The sequence below is a fragment of the Triturus cristatus genome, chromosome 10 (assembly GCF_964204655.1).
Source record: "Triturus cristatus chromosome 10, aTriCri1.1, whole genome shotgun sequence".
Lineage (NCBI taxonomy): Eukaryota > Metazoa > Chordata > Amphibia > Caudata > Salamandridae > Triturus > Triturus cristatus.
The window spans coordinates 311891930-311906211 of record NC_140593.1 but is presented as its reverse complement, the minus strand read 5'-3'; the positions used below and the strand labels follow the sequence as shown (position 1 = coordinate 311906211).

General features: G+C 47.4%; 1 protein-coding gene and 1 long non-coding RNA gene across 4 annotated transcripts in view; one reads left to right on the top strand and one right to left on the bottom strand.

Annotated features, from left to right (window-relative positions):
• The window catches only part of ADAM22 (ADAM metallopeptidase domain 22), a 1168071-nt gene that overhangs the window by 1008022 nt on the left and 145767 nt on the right, over positions 1-14282 (bottom strand). For all 3 annotated transcript variants that reach the window (XM_085631338.1, XM_085631339.1, XM_085631337.1), the window contains exon 3: positions 4921-4997. In XM_085631338.1, coding sequence (XP_085487464.1) covers positions 4921-4997 — 77 coding nt within the window. The remainder of the gene's footprint in view (positions 1-4920; positions 4998-14282) is intronic.
• The window catches only part of LOC146789365 (uncharacterized), a 170055-nt gene that overhangs the window by 114826 nt on the left and 40947 nt on the right, over positions 1-14282 (top strand). The window lies entirely within an intron of this gene.

Below are 14282 nucleotides of genomic sequence, written 5' to 3'. Positions count from 1 at the left end.
TGTAGCACACTGCTGGGCCCTGGACGTGTATATTGCGTTGTGTACCAGGGGCAGTAGAGCACAGTGCCAGGGAGGGCTCTGTGCCACACTGTGGGGTCTGCAAATGGCCACCGTGACGAGCTCCAAAAGCGTTTCCCGCCCCCTACGCATGCGGCGTTACTACACATGCAATGTAACAGCACGCGTACTAAAGGCAATGCGTTGTTACATCGCATGCGTAGTAATGCTTGCGAAGTAATGGCATGCGTATAAACAGCTGCGCACTAATGGCTGTTCACCCTAGTGAGTCCACGCGCACTGCTGAGCATTCTGTGAAGGCCCTGCTTGGGGTTACACCACACTGCCAGGGGTCTGTATAGCACACTGCTGGGCCCCATGGGTATTGGTTTCAAGCCAGGCTGCCTTTGCTATACAACACATGGGCCATGTGTAAAATATAAAACCTATGAAGGTCGTGCTGACCAAACAGCGATAAATATAATCTACATTGCACTCCCATGCGCGCGCTTGTTGGGTCTTGGCTGCACACCGCAAGTGCCTGGTACCAAGGGCACAAGATTAAACTGAAAATTACAAGCAGACCTCGAGGCTCTGGGCGGAACTCAATAATGCGGAGTTCGCACTACCATAATCCTGGTTAAACCCGCTCGCGCACATGTGCCCCCCGACCAAGCAACTGCAAAAGGCACGCCAAAATCAAAACCCTTTGAAGGAGCACCTGTTAGAGCAAAAAACCCGCGACGAAAGCCGGACACTCGCAGAGCCGAGTCACTGCGTGTACTTGTAGGGCCGGCATCCCTGGGAAGCTGTCTGGCTGAACTCTGGCCAGTTGTCCGAGGGCAACCAAGGGGGCGCTGACCCCTGCCACTCACGATCGATTCCAGTTGTAAACACTGAAGCGATGTACACTAACTACCACAGAAAAGAAGTCCCAGCAGAGACTAGGTATGCGACCCAGAGTAAACTGAATCTGGACCCAAGTACTCCGGGTGCAATCAAAATAGACTCCTGCTCCAACCTCTGACATCATACCTCTGCTGACTGACTGCCCGTGCTGCATCATGGAAATCCCACTCTAGGGGTGGGGGTGGTTTTCACAATGAAATAACACTGAAACAGAAAAAGCCAGCATTTTAGGTAGTTCCAAATCTTTTGCTTTCAGAGTCTCGGGTTAATGTAATAATACTAAAACTAAAAAAAAAATGCTTGTTATATAGCTGTAAATAGGCGGAGTTGTGCTGTTTTGTTGCGCTGTAAAAAACAGGTGTCAGTTGTTTCGTAGCATTGTAAACAGCAGGCATGTTGCTGTTTGTTTGTGATGTAAAATAACAGGCGTTCAGTTGTTTTGTTGCGCTGTACATAAAAGGTGCTCTTCCCTCTGCCCTTCCAAGTACCATTATCTAAATTAACTGTACTCAATCAAGCCATCATTTATATGGCAGAACTCCAAAATACTTCAAGGTTTAACCAATCTACCAGGCACACACCAAAACAAGCATGTACCAAAATAATGGCCCGTGAACCAGATTGGCTGAGGACCTGGGTCCGATTCTGGTCCCAACTTCCCAATGTGATTACTGATCACTTTGAAAATGTGCCACTGTAACAAGTCCATAATGAATTACGTAAACGGGAAAATTCTGATTTGCCGAAACACATTTCTACACTACGCTATATGATATTCCTTGTGCTCTCGCATTCTAAACAATCTCTAGGGCACACATCAACACCTAAATATAAACTGCACCTAATGTAAGTATTGAACTGCACCAAAAAAATACAGCACAGTCCTCAGGTGCAAGTATGGGACCATAATACAACATGTGCATACACGACTTCTTCCCCACAAAACAGTGTGCGGGAGGTGACGGCGGCAGCTTGAGTGGAAGCTCAGCCCTGAGGAGGAGGACTGGGAGGGGACGCACAAGTTCAGCAGGCAGGGAGACGGGTCTGCGAGATTTCGCTCAGCTAGCCTGAAATTCCTCTCTTAGATACCGGCGAGGGGGTAGAGTATACCGGCTTTCTGGGAGGGGCGGCGCCGCCACTGGCCGCAGAGGTGGTGCTGATGTCTACGGCCAGCCGGGGGTGCAGGCGCCGCCGCTGATGCCACCGCTGCCGGAGAGCAGGTTGGGGCTGCTACCGCCTCCGCAGGGGGTGGGGGTGCTGGATGCCGCTGGCAGCAGGGGCTCCAACCGGAAGAGCCCTGCACTGGAGGGGCCTCTACAGTTCCCAAAGACACCGCTACAGGTGGAAGCCACGCCGGTAGTGCTGTTCACGCAAGTGAGGCATAAAGAACAGTTAGGAAAAAACAAAGAAGCTTGCGAGTGGTGTGCGCGCACCACAGCCAAGCATGTCATTTCAAGTCTCACGCCCGTGTCTGGGCACGATCATTGCTCCTCCCACGGCCTATTGGTGTCTATTACGCGCTTGGTGCGTGTAATAGACACCAATAGGCCGTGGGAGGAGCAATGCGCCCGCATTTGGCCTATAGCGTGCAGACGCACGCTAGGGCCAATAGGGTAGCTGAAAAGGAAACACACACGCACGAGCGTGTGCTTTTCCTAGGTCACTATCCTAAATCCTGTTTTTCACCTACTAAATGCCTCGCGCTGCGCGAGCACTGCTGCGCAGTGCAACGCTAGGCGCGAGACCTAAAAAGGGACCTGACTGTGGGCTGACCTTGGTTAAACGGGAAGGTTGTTCCAGAATTTATGACAGAAAAAGCTGTTCTAATACCTTCTCTGCATGTTTTAATTATTTGGGGGTCTTTAGCAATAAGAATGAGTTGGAACATCAATATCTAGATACTGTGCCGAGAAAACCATTCTTGAAAACAGCTGGTGCGTCAAAGGCAAGACCATCTGTGCCCGTCCACCCCTGGACCACGCCCAGCACCAGGAACCTTTTTCTTCTCCCCTCCCATCGCTAGCCCACTGCGAGCCTCCATACCTTCAACCTCTGTCACCTTTCCACACACTGCTGCCTTGCCGCACCACACAACACCAAAGGAGCAAGCAAGGTTACAGGCTCTTACCCACACCCAACACTCAGACCCACATAACAGTGCCCAACATCCCACCTTGTCGCACTCAGACAGTTCTGCAACCACCCACACAACACTTCACATTTGCATGCATGCTCCTCAACACTCACTTTCTCACCAAACATGCCACAGAGACCTGTTGCGTGACAATGTCCCAGACCTATTTCTCCTTACAGAAACCTGGTTGTACCCTTGATCGACACCTGTCATCCGCCGGGCTACATGATCTCCAGACAAGACAGACTTCACAAGCTTTGAGGCGAAATCTCCATCATCCACAAGAACACCATCAGCTGCAATACAACCACGGACACGTCATCCTCCAACATGGAATACAGGTCATTCAAGCTCCACATCAGAAACAACTTCACCCTTATTGGCACTCTCATCTACAGGACACCAAGACTGCGCACAAACTTCACTGACACCATCAAAGACTTTGTCACACCACTCACCCTCGATGCTAGTAATTACATTCTACTCAGAGACCTAAACTTCCATCAGGATGACCATGCTGATCCCAACTTAGTGTATGTGTCATATTAGCTCCAGAAGGTAGTCATACCAGAATATCAAAGTCAGATTAATGTCTAACATAAATAACATTTCCTAGATAAATTCTACAAAAATATCACCCCCTGAAGTTAATAATAGAAAATCTCCATCCAATGGAATTATATTTTTGTAAACAATATTTAAGACACAATAGTTATGTCAAATTGACACTTTGTCTGTGAGATTCGGACACATAATACCTAGAGAATCCCCCTGCAGCTCCAGAGATGAAGTAGAGAAAGGTTTGCAGAATGCACAGTGAATATTTCCAACCGATCCACTACTCGACAAGCAAGCTCAAACGCTCAGGTTCCTCCTTCCATTACCCTGTGTCTCTGGAAACATTCGACTTCACTGTCCTGTTGCGGTCTACAGGACATCTGCAACCCCATGCCATTCAAGTTCTCACTACGAGCTGATTGTGGCCCAAATAAGGAGAATGCAGGCTCCAAAACACGTTTTCTCATCCATCACCAAGTCGCTTAAAAGCTTCAAATCCTTCAAATGAAGAATTACTATTTCCAGATCTTCTGACTCTGGGATGGTCTTGAGGTGATCAGAATGGCAAATGCTCAGAACAACCAGACAGCTCCAGCTTTGTAGTTATTCACAAAGGCTGGGCATAGTCACCATGGAAATACATGTAAACTAGCACAAGTAAATGCATTTTTAGGGAGGGAAAGAGTACGGACCACTGCTTATTGAAATGAGTAGAAGGTACATGGTTATCAAAATCTCGAAAAAAAATTCAGGTAAAACAAAACAGAGGAAAAAAATGTAAGTGTTGTCATCTGTGTCAAGAATTCATATGAGTGGGTGGGTGCGGAGGAGGTGGTGTAGTATGAATTTTTAAAAAGCTGTAATTTGCATATATTTGTACACAAAGAAATCTGGGTCAGTGTTAGGAGAGATCTAAAATGGGAAAATATCTGACATTTTTTTCAAATTATCTTTGAACAGGGGGTCATAGAGTGTATGAAATGAAGACTGTAAAGGTATTTTAAGACAGACACCATTGTTTAAAAAATCACCTATGCAATGTGGCCAAAAATATAAAGAAAGTAATGAAAAGGGTCTGCATGGAGTCTTGAGCGTTTCATTTTTTCAGAATCAAATCAAAATAAAAACATAAACACGAATGTGATTCATTATTTGTACTTTAGTTCTACTGTGCAATGTGGGGATCAGAAAAATGGCCAGTCAATCAAAGCGAATTAATATGTCTCTTCTTGAAAAAATATATAGGCAACAGGGGACTGCACAGAATATAAAAACACCCCACTTTTATGGATCCCCTGAAGATATGCATTGGAAGCACTTACTGGTTTAGCGTTACATCGAGTATGAACGATGACCCAAAAGCGTCGACCTGGAAACTGGCCATGGCAACGTGCGTGGACTGCAATGGGAGAAAAGAAATAGAGCTATTTAGTATTCATCTACAGTGCCGCCATGCCGCGCGCATTGTCCAAGGGTAGCGCGTGCTTCTCGCCCTACTGCTAAGTTTCGCAGGCTCGAGGTAATCAAACTGAAACAGTGCCTGCTGTTTCTAAAACCTACAGTGTTTAAATGCTGCATAATAGCCCGTTACAGAAGGAAATAATGAAGGCACTCCTCGGTGAGTTATCAATGGGTGACCTGCCTACCCCGACACTCCTCTGGGGCACTCCCAGGGAGCAGGGAACCCGCCCTTCAGCCATAAACCGAGCCTTGGAAGAATCGGAGTGTTGTGTTTTATTCAAGCGTGGCCGCGAGGACAAAGGCGGTCTGGAACCTTCCATGGTGTAATTAAGAGAGGATACAATGGAACTCTGAAATGACGGTATTTCGCGTTTCTCGAGCTAATTTTACTTCCTGCCAGACATGTAAAATAAAGTGACTAAGGACGAAACGCACACAGACAGTAAATAACAAATGTGGAAAATTGAGAAAATGGAATAAGTCATTCGAGCACAACCTCATACCAGCGTCCCACTTACATTTGTAAGCCCTGACATCTGTGAAGCAGGAGCCTGGTGAAGGTAGAGATACTGCGCTGTGCTGCCGCCACCCCCCCTCTAAAGGATTCGCATAAAGGATTCGCAGACACCACATGAGTGAGTAGCTGGCCTCTAAAGCTCTTGAATACGCCTCTTCCTCGCTTTCTGGTCATCTTTATCAGTTTCCTGGTACTCCCTGCTCCCCTTGCCCACTGATCTACCAGTTCCATTGTCGCAGTGATGAGTATAGGGCTCTCGCCAGTGTCTCCCCCGTTGGCTTGTCCTATACTCTCGCTAACAATGGAATTTTCTTCCCTCTTATTTTGCACCCAAAAATGTCATCCATACAGCTACTAGACTCTAGATTGATTCCCCTTTAAAACTCTTTTAAAATGTAATTCTCTGCTTCCCTCATTCCTCTGCTCCATATATGAAATTACCCCCCCCCCCCCTCAAAAAAATAACATCCATAGCCTCTGTCCCACAGCCGGAAACGCAGGAGCACTGTTTGACTCCAGTATGAGTTTGGAGTCATTTCTCACCTTTATCATCACACTCATTTTCAACTCTTCAACAAAACAAAAATCCAATTACACCTCCCATTGGGGAGAGGCAACTCTCTCATCAATGCGTTAGATGTCAGCAAGCTGAATGCTGCTCGTTGATGGAACTACCCATGACAAGATCTAGGTGATATTTCAGAGGTGAAGTAGTTCTCTAGCTATAGCTTGGCTAATCTTTCTGAACTAGATCCGGATCATCCGGTTACATTCGCTAGAGCTGCAGGTTTGAATTTCTGACGCCCTGGCACTAAGGACTCATTCAATGTAGAAACTCGAATCCGAAAACCAATTGCTCTGTAACCCACACATAACCCACTGAGCAATGTTTTGTTAGATGTACTTCATGTAACATGCAGTCCCATGAGATAGACGAGGACAATTAGTGGAACAGCAAATCCTGTTACATAAATGAACACTCTCAAGTATCACTAGCAAATGGAATACATGTTTTAAAATCTTGCTTTTTAAACTAAGCCGCCGCATAGTGCACAGAAAAAGAACTGCTACCACAATGAATTTAACAGTAAAGAAGTTTGTGAGTAGTGTAAACAACAAGACACACTCCAGCATTGTTGCTGTGGAAGCTGATAGACCTGGCATCTTTTAGCATGATTCACCCTGTCTTTTTGCTTCTGACCTCCTGTTTTTGACTGTGTGCTGAATTTCGTTTTTATTGACTTTAGGACTCTGACCAAAAAGTGGAAAAGCTCTGTTTCTAAAACCTGATGTAATTGGTTTCTCCATGATTCGGATATTTGATTTACTAGTAAGTCCCTAGTACAGTATACTACATGTGCTCAGAGCCTGTAACACAAATGCTACTAGTGGGCCGCAGCACTGATAGTGCTACCTACATGAGTAGCCTTGCAAACCTGTCTCAGACCTGCCACTGCAGTGCCTGTGTGTGCAGTTTTAAACAGCCATTTCATCCTAGCAAGTGTGCACTCTCACCAGCCCCAAACCTTTCCTTTTCTTACATGTAAGGCACTCCTGCAGTAGGCCCTCAGTAGCCCCATGGGCAAAGTGCAGTGTATTTAAGAGGTATGACATGTAACTGTGAGATTGAAAAACTGCTAACTTCGTTTTTCACTACAGCAAGGTCTATCCCTCCCGTAGGTGAGCATTGTAGCTGCTTGGTAGCATCGTACAAGTGCATCTTCCAATTGGGAACAAATAGAAACTTGGAGTTTGATGTCGCAGGAAACACAATTTAAAAAATCATCTTTTAGAAAGTTGTAATTTTCTTACTTTAACCATTCTGTTCCTCTGCCTGTCCCTAGTATACACATTTGGGTTGGATGACAGTTGGCTTTGGGAATTCACCCTAGACAGTTGCACACAAAGGGAGCCGAGGTGTGCCTTGCGTATCTTGATGGCCCATCACCAGGCTGATGGGTCTTCCTGAGCTAGAGTGGTGGGAGGAGTTGACACTTGCACCTGAATAGGGCTGTGCCTGTCCCCATACAAAGAGATGCCTACCCCTTGTAGTGTGACTGGAGCCAGTGCCAGGGAGGGCAGGATATTGGGCACTACAAAGACCTTTCTTTGAAGTATTCCCACTTCTGAGGCTAAAATGGGTAGAAGTACTGGAACTCCGACACCATATACTCAGAGCACTTCTGGCCTGAGGACATCCTGCCCGGAAGAAAAGCTGTTTACTTCCATGAGGGACTGCCACTTTGCTGCTTGCTTTGTTGTGTTGGCTTGTTGCCTGCTGCTTCCTTTCTGGGAGTGAGGGAACTGGACGTTGTTCTCTGTATTCTAATATCTAAAGTTTCTCCAAGGGCTTGAGTTGTGCTTGCCTCCTGTTGGAAATCTCAGGGCCTTCAAAGACTTCACCTGCAGTACATAGGCTTCTAAGCCTTACTCTGACAAGTGGTGCCAAATCCAGTTCCTGGGCCCTTAGATGTGACTTTTGTGTGACAAAAAGAAGAAACCAATCCATCAACTCACAGCATCAGTTTGGCACCGGTGGCGCTCTTCAATAACGCGCCAATGCCTGCCCCAGATCCCCGCTGAATGCAACAACCACGACTTACAACGCAGGCCCCAATGCTGCTGCAGCGCCAGTGAAGCACCAGCACAGTGGGAGTCTCTAGTGCCGTGTCACCTACGTCCATGGTGCCCAACTCCGCAACAACACTCGTGGCCCCATGGTGTGACATCGACACCGCAAAGTCAACGCCTCGTGGCTTGACCCTCAGAGTTCCATCTACACCACTCCGCCATTGGAACTGACCCCGCACTGCTAACGCCGCATCACCTCCCATGCATCCTGCAACATCCTCAGGTGTCAGCGGCTCAACCATTCTGCACCGCCTCCAGGAACCGACACCTCATTTGCTCAGTGACACCTCACCTCAGTTGTGCAATGCACCGTCCCCAATCGCCGACTCGCCAATGACCAGCATAGCAGTAAGGAAGCAACGCCGCACCTGCCAACGTGGTGCCTCATCTCCCTGGCACCTTGCACCATTTTTGGTTCTCAGTGTTTTCAAGGTACTGTACTGGGGTCAGTGCAACTCCGTAACTGGGCCGCACTCCAGCATGTTTAGCCTGCACTTGTGGATTCGACTTCGTCAAGCAAGTGGAGAATAGTCCCAGCCAGAGCTATTGTTTTCCAAGTGCTATAACTGCATTTAACATTGAAAAATTAGTGTCTTTGCTTGTGTGTGTTGGATGTTTGTCATTTTGGTCTTGCTTTATTCAGATAAATAGTAGCTATATTTCTATAGTGGTGTGGTGTGGTGTGGTGGGGTGGTGTGTGTACAAATAATTTACACCTTGAATCTGGGGATAAGGCTGACTGCTCTGGGCCAGGCTACCATGGGGTTGAGCACAGTTCCCCTTTGAATTGGGAGGTCTTGGGTTCCTTGAAGTTAGCTGTGAGTCCATCCACGCCTGTTGAATGCCTGCTGGGTAATGACCTGACACATACCACCTGGAAGGAGGTGGAGCTCACGTCGCACTTGGTGATGTTGGAATTGCCAGAATGGGTGTGCTTGGTACCTGCCAGGAAAAGGAGGGGCAAGGGGCACAGTGACCTACTACTGAAATTCCCATGGTCTGGGAGGAGGATGAACATGAGGGGGATGCCCTGGAACCTACAAGGAAAGATGTGGCTGAACTGGGGGACTTGCTGAGCTGACCTATTGGCAGCAGGAAGGAGTCCCCACCAGGGAGGAATTCTGCGTGGTGCAGAAAGAGTGCCCCACTCTTGTGTGTCTTTGGAAACAGGCCAGGGACTAGGGAACTGGAAACACCTCGGGATCTCACCTGATCTATTGGGAGAATGATCTCCTGTATAGCCAGCCTAAGGTTGCTGAGCCTGGGGCAGCCCGTGTGCTGGTGGTACCCCTGCACTTCAGAGCCTTCCTACTGGGTTTGGCTCATGATGGGCCTCTGGCAGGTCATTTGGGGAAGGACAAGACCTTTGACAGGCTTGTTATCCACTTCTATTGACCCCAAATGAGAAAGGCCTCAGATGCATTCTGAAGGTCTTGTCCTACCTGCCAGGTGAGTGGCAAGTCTGGGGGGAGATGTAAGCCTTCCCCTACAACCCTTTCCTGACATGAGCACACCTTTTGAGCGGGTGGTCATTGATTGTGGGGCCTCTGGATCCCAAGACAGCCATGGGCAACAGGTTAATTCTGGTTATGGTGGACCATGCCATCCGGTATTCAGAAGCTATCCCTCTGAGGATGGTGAGTGCACCCATGGTGGCTCAGGCATCTTTACCCGTGTGGGTTTCCCCAAAGAGGTGGTATCTGACCACGGTACCAACTTCATGTCCTTATACATGAAGGCCATGTGTAAGGAGTGTGGTCTAACATACAAGTTCACCATCCCTTACCACCCCAAAAGCAATAGGTTTGTTTAATGGTTCAACCGTACCCTCAAGGGCATGATTATGGGTCTCAGACTTTATGAGGCGTAAGTGGGACATCCTCTTGCCATGTCTCCTATTTGCCTACAGGGAGGTACAACAGAAGGTGGTGGCTTCAGTCCTTTCAAACTTCTGTATGGGCACCCTGTGGGAGGACCTATCAGTTTTGTAAAGGAGGGCTGGGAGCAAGCTCCTAGGAAGCCACCCCAGAATGTATTCGTTTACATGCTGGCCTTCCGAAATCAGACAGCTAATATCCGGAAACTCGCCCAGGAGAATCTGGAAGCTAGCCAGGAGGATATGAAACACTGGTATGACCAGAATACCATTCTAGTTGATTTTCAGCCTGGTCAGAAGGGGTGGGTATGGCACCTGTGGAGCCCCATATTCTACAAGACCGCTTTGTCTGGGCCATTTGAGGTGAAGGAGTGCAAGAGTGATGTCACCTACCTGGTGGACATGCAGACTCCTGGGAACCCTTTCAGGGTCCCACACATGAAGTGCCTCAAACCACCTTTTGAGAGGATTGACTTGACCATGCTCTTGGTCACTGATGATTAGATGGAAGTGGAGAGTCTCAAGTACCACATCACTGATGTCTGTGGTGCCTGACTCCAACTCAACTGCAACACCTGTGGCCCCATGTTGTGCCATCAACACTGTGAAGTCACTGACAATCTGAATTCCAACGACACCACACCACCGTCGGAACAGACGCATCGCTGCAAACATTACATCGCCATACCTGTGTACTGCAATGTACCCGAGCATCAGTGGCTCAATGGCTCGGCACCGCCTCCAGGAACAGATGCCTCACTTGCTTCAGTGACACCTCACCTCCATTGTGCAACGCACCAACCCTGAGTGCCAATACGCCAACGACCTGCTTAGCAGTAAGGAACCGATGCCGCACCTGCCAACGTGACGCCTCACCGGCACCTTGCACTATCTTTGGTCCACAAAGGTTCCAAGTTGTACTGTACTGGGATTAGTACAACTCCATAGACGGTCCATGCTCCATCGCGGTCGGCCCAAATTTGTGGGTTCAACTTCGTCAAGCGTGATGAGAATAGCCCCAGCCGTAGCTATTGTTTTCTAAGTGTTATAACTGCATTTAACATTGAAAAATTCATATCTTGACTTGTGTATGTTGGATTTTTATTATTGTACTTAGGCCAGGGTGGAGAGCCCTCCACCTAGACTAGAAGGGTAGAGAGGTATGTCGGGTGTGGGTACATCCTAACGAATCAAATTGCTGACTACTAAAGGTATCCCACCCAATGTATTTAGGGCTCAGAGCTACACTCTTGTGGCGCTACCCACTCAGTGAGGAAAGGAAGCAATTTCTTTTTGTTTAGTCACCTTCGAACACCCTAGTGGTGTCATGCTTCATCATCGGGTTCACCCTGACTCCTAACGGCCAGGGTGGGCTCAACCATATTCCAAGAAGCACTTTGGAGAGAAAGGCCAGGGGGTCTCAAAATAAAAATCCTCCTCCGTCTCCAGGTATCCCTTTATTAGTGGAGGCGTAGGGGATATTAAAATTATATATGCAAGGAGTCTTCAGGAAGTGATGGTCCTATGACCCTAGTGTCTTTGCCTAGTATCTTGCCAATATGTTTCAGCTCTTAAGAATGGGTCCTGGGCTTTCGTCAGGGCAAATAGAGGTCCCCTCCCTGGTTATACAAATAGGTCTTGCCTAATTTTTTATTTGGAGGGTGCAGAAAGCTGCATCCGCAACATTGGTATGAAAGGTATACTTATCTTCCTTTCGGTTTTTCTTATGTCTTATATTTGCCCTATTGTGGTGGATTGCATGTATCTCAAGGGGAGCGGTAATAGGGGTAGCCTTTTAGTCACACTCTCCTCAAAGGTCCTGCCCTTCGATTCCACCTACTTGGGTCCTCATCTCCCGGCTTTCGCGAAAGCCCAAATACAAAATTAGGTAAAACCTATTTGTATAACCAAGGAGGGAACTTGTATTTGCCCTGAAGTAAGCCCAGGATCCAAGAGGCCATTCTTAAAGGCTGAAACATGTTGGCAAGATACTAGGCAAAGACACTAGGGCCATAGGACCATCACTTCCTGAAGACCCCTTGTATATATAATTTTAAAATCCCCTACACTTCCGCTAATAAAGGGATACCTGGAGATGGAGGAGGATTTTTATTTTTAGACTCCCTGGCCTATCTCTCCAAAGTGCTCCCTGGAATACGGTTGAGCCCACCCTGGCCTTTAGGAGTCAGGGAGAACCCAATGATGATGCATGACACCACTAGGGTGTATGAGGGTTACTAAACAAAAAGGAATTGCTCCCTTTGCCGCACTGAGCATGTAACGCCACAAGAGTTTAGCGCTGAGCCCTAAAATCATTGGGTGGGATACCTTTAGTAGTCAGTATGTTGGATTTTTGTCAGTTTGGTCTTGTTTTGTTCAGATAAATATTGCCTATTTTTCTAAGCTGGTGTGGAGTATTTTTGTGGTATTTTCAGTGTGTTACCGTGTGTGTAAAAATACTTTACACATTGCCTTTGGGGATAAGCCTGACTGCTCTGAGCCCAGCTACCTAGGGGTGAGCACAGGCTATCTTTGGTGTGTAACTACTTACCCTGACTAGGATTGTAGGTCCATACTTGAATAGGGTGCATACCTCTGCCACTGGAGACCCCATTTATAACGGAAGCTATAGCATGAACACCCTCATTTACTACTTCTAAGCGCTGAACCAGTTCTCGTTCTCGCATATTAGTAACACATTTACAATAAAAGCATATTTTGAGTTCCAAAGATGGTTTGCACTTGTACACATTATTGTAGAACAATACGTTTTATGTTCAGCTCATAAAGGCCGCAGTGTGGGATCGTGGTAAGGCACATGCGACAGCACTACAGGCAGGGAAGTCAGTGATTGCGGCGCTTGAAGTCATTTACTAACTCTGTGAAATAGGAGGCAGGAAGGCTCTAAGCGTTTTATCCAATTGAGTGTTTTATACAGGTGTATGCTTTGTGATTTTTTTTTTAACCAGTTGTTTCCATAAGCAGAGCACACTTTAGCCAAGGAGTGCAATTAATTCAAAAAGGAAAGCTTTTTTCATAATAAAAATTGCCAAGTCAATTAAATAAAACACCCTCTTCTGGCATTCAAACACTCAAAGCCAACAGGCTGGTATTTCTAAAGTAGAGGAGTGACAGCTAGGTTGCAGCCAGTGCTTTCTTGTGGTGGGCCTGTGTTAGAAATGGGATTTCTGGTTGGCTAGGCCATTTGCCTAAACCAGGCAGAAACCTCCACTCTAGTCAGGGCAAGGGAGTTGCACGCTGAAGGTAACCCCTGCTCACCCCCTTGGTAGCTTGGCACGAGCAGTCAGGCTTATCCCAGAGGCAATGTGTAAAGCGTTTGCGCAACACGCACACACAGCAGCAACACACTAGGCACACTACAAAAGAAACTACGCACAAGGATATATAAAAAAATAGCCTTTGTATTATCCAAGACACATTGGAATCATAATCACAAAATATACACTGTGCCAACTGGCACTAGGCAATATTCACAGGGGATTATATATAGGACAGGGCCAATCGGGCCACTGTCAGAACCTTTAGAAAGCACTAGTAGAACATATAAAATACAACCGGTGACTACTGGTAAAATACTGTACTTAGCATTAGCACCTGCAACATAAACGCATTATGTCTGCATCACAAGCATTAACACATTATGCAATAGTCATGGTGCATAAATCACATTTAGCAACAATCAGATTAGGCATAAAGACATTACGCAATCCTTGTAGAGCCTTGCGCCCCACCCATGTCACCAAAATGCCCCCCAGGCCAATTGGCCTTTCACTGGGGCTTAAATGCCCTCTGTCCCAAATGTCAGGGTATAAATGTAGGGCCTCTCAAGTAGCCCTCTGGCTGCCAATGCAGTGAAAACACTGCGCAATGCGCTTGGGGCGTGGGGTGCAACTCATCCCTTCCTCATGACGAAGCAAGAGATGCCGCCTCATTGCAGCTGCCCGCTCTCTCTTGCGGTGCAGATGTGGAAGCCAACCAGCTCTGGCACTACCTTGCCGCTCAGGTCCCACTCCGGGACTTAACAACAAAAAAATGCCCACTCGGTGCAGCTGCCCACGCTCTCGCGGTGCAGCTGGAAAGGAATCCGATCCGCACTGGCACCACTGTGCCTTTGAAGCCCCCTACGGAACTTCCATACACTGTGCCCCGTGGACCCCTCCTTTGGGACTGCTCTGGTG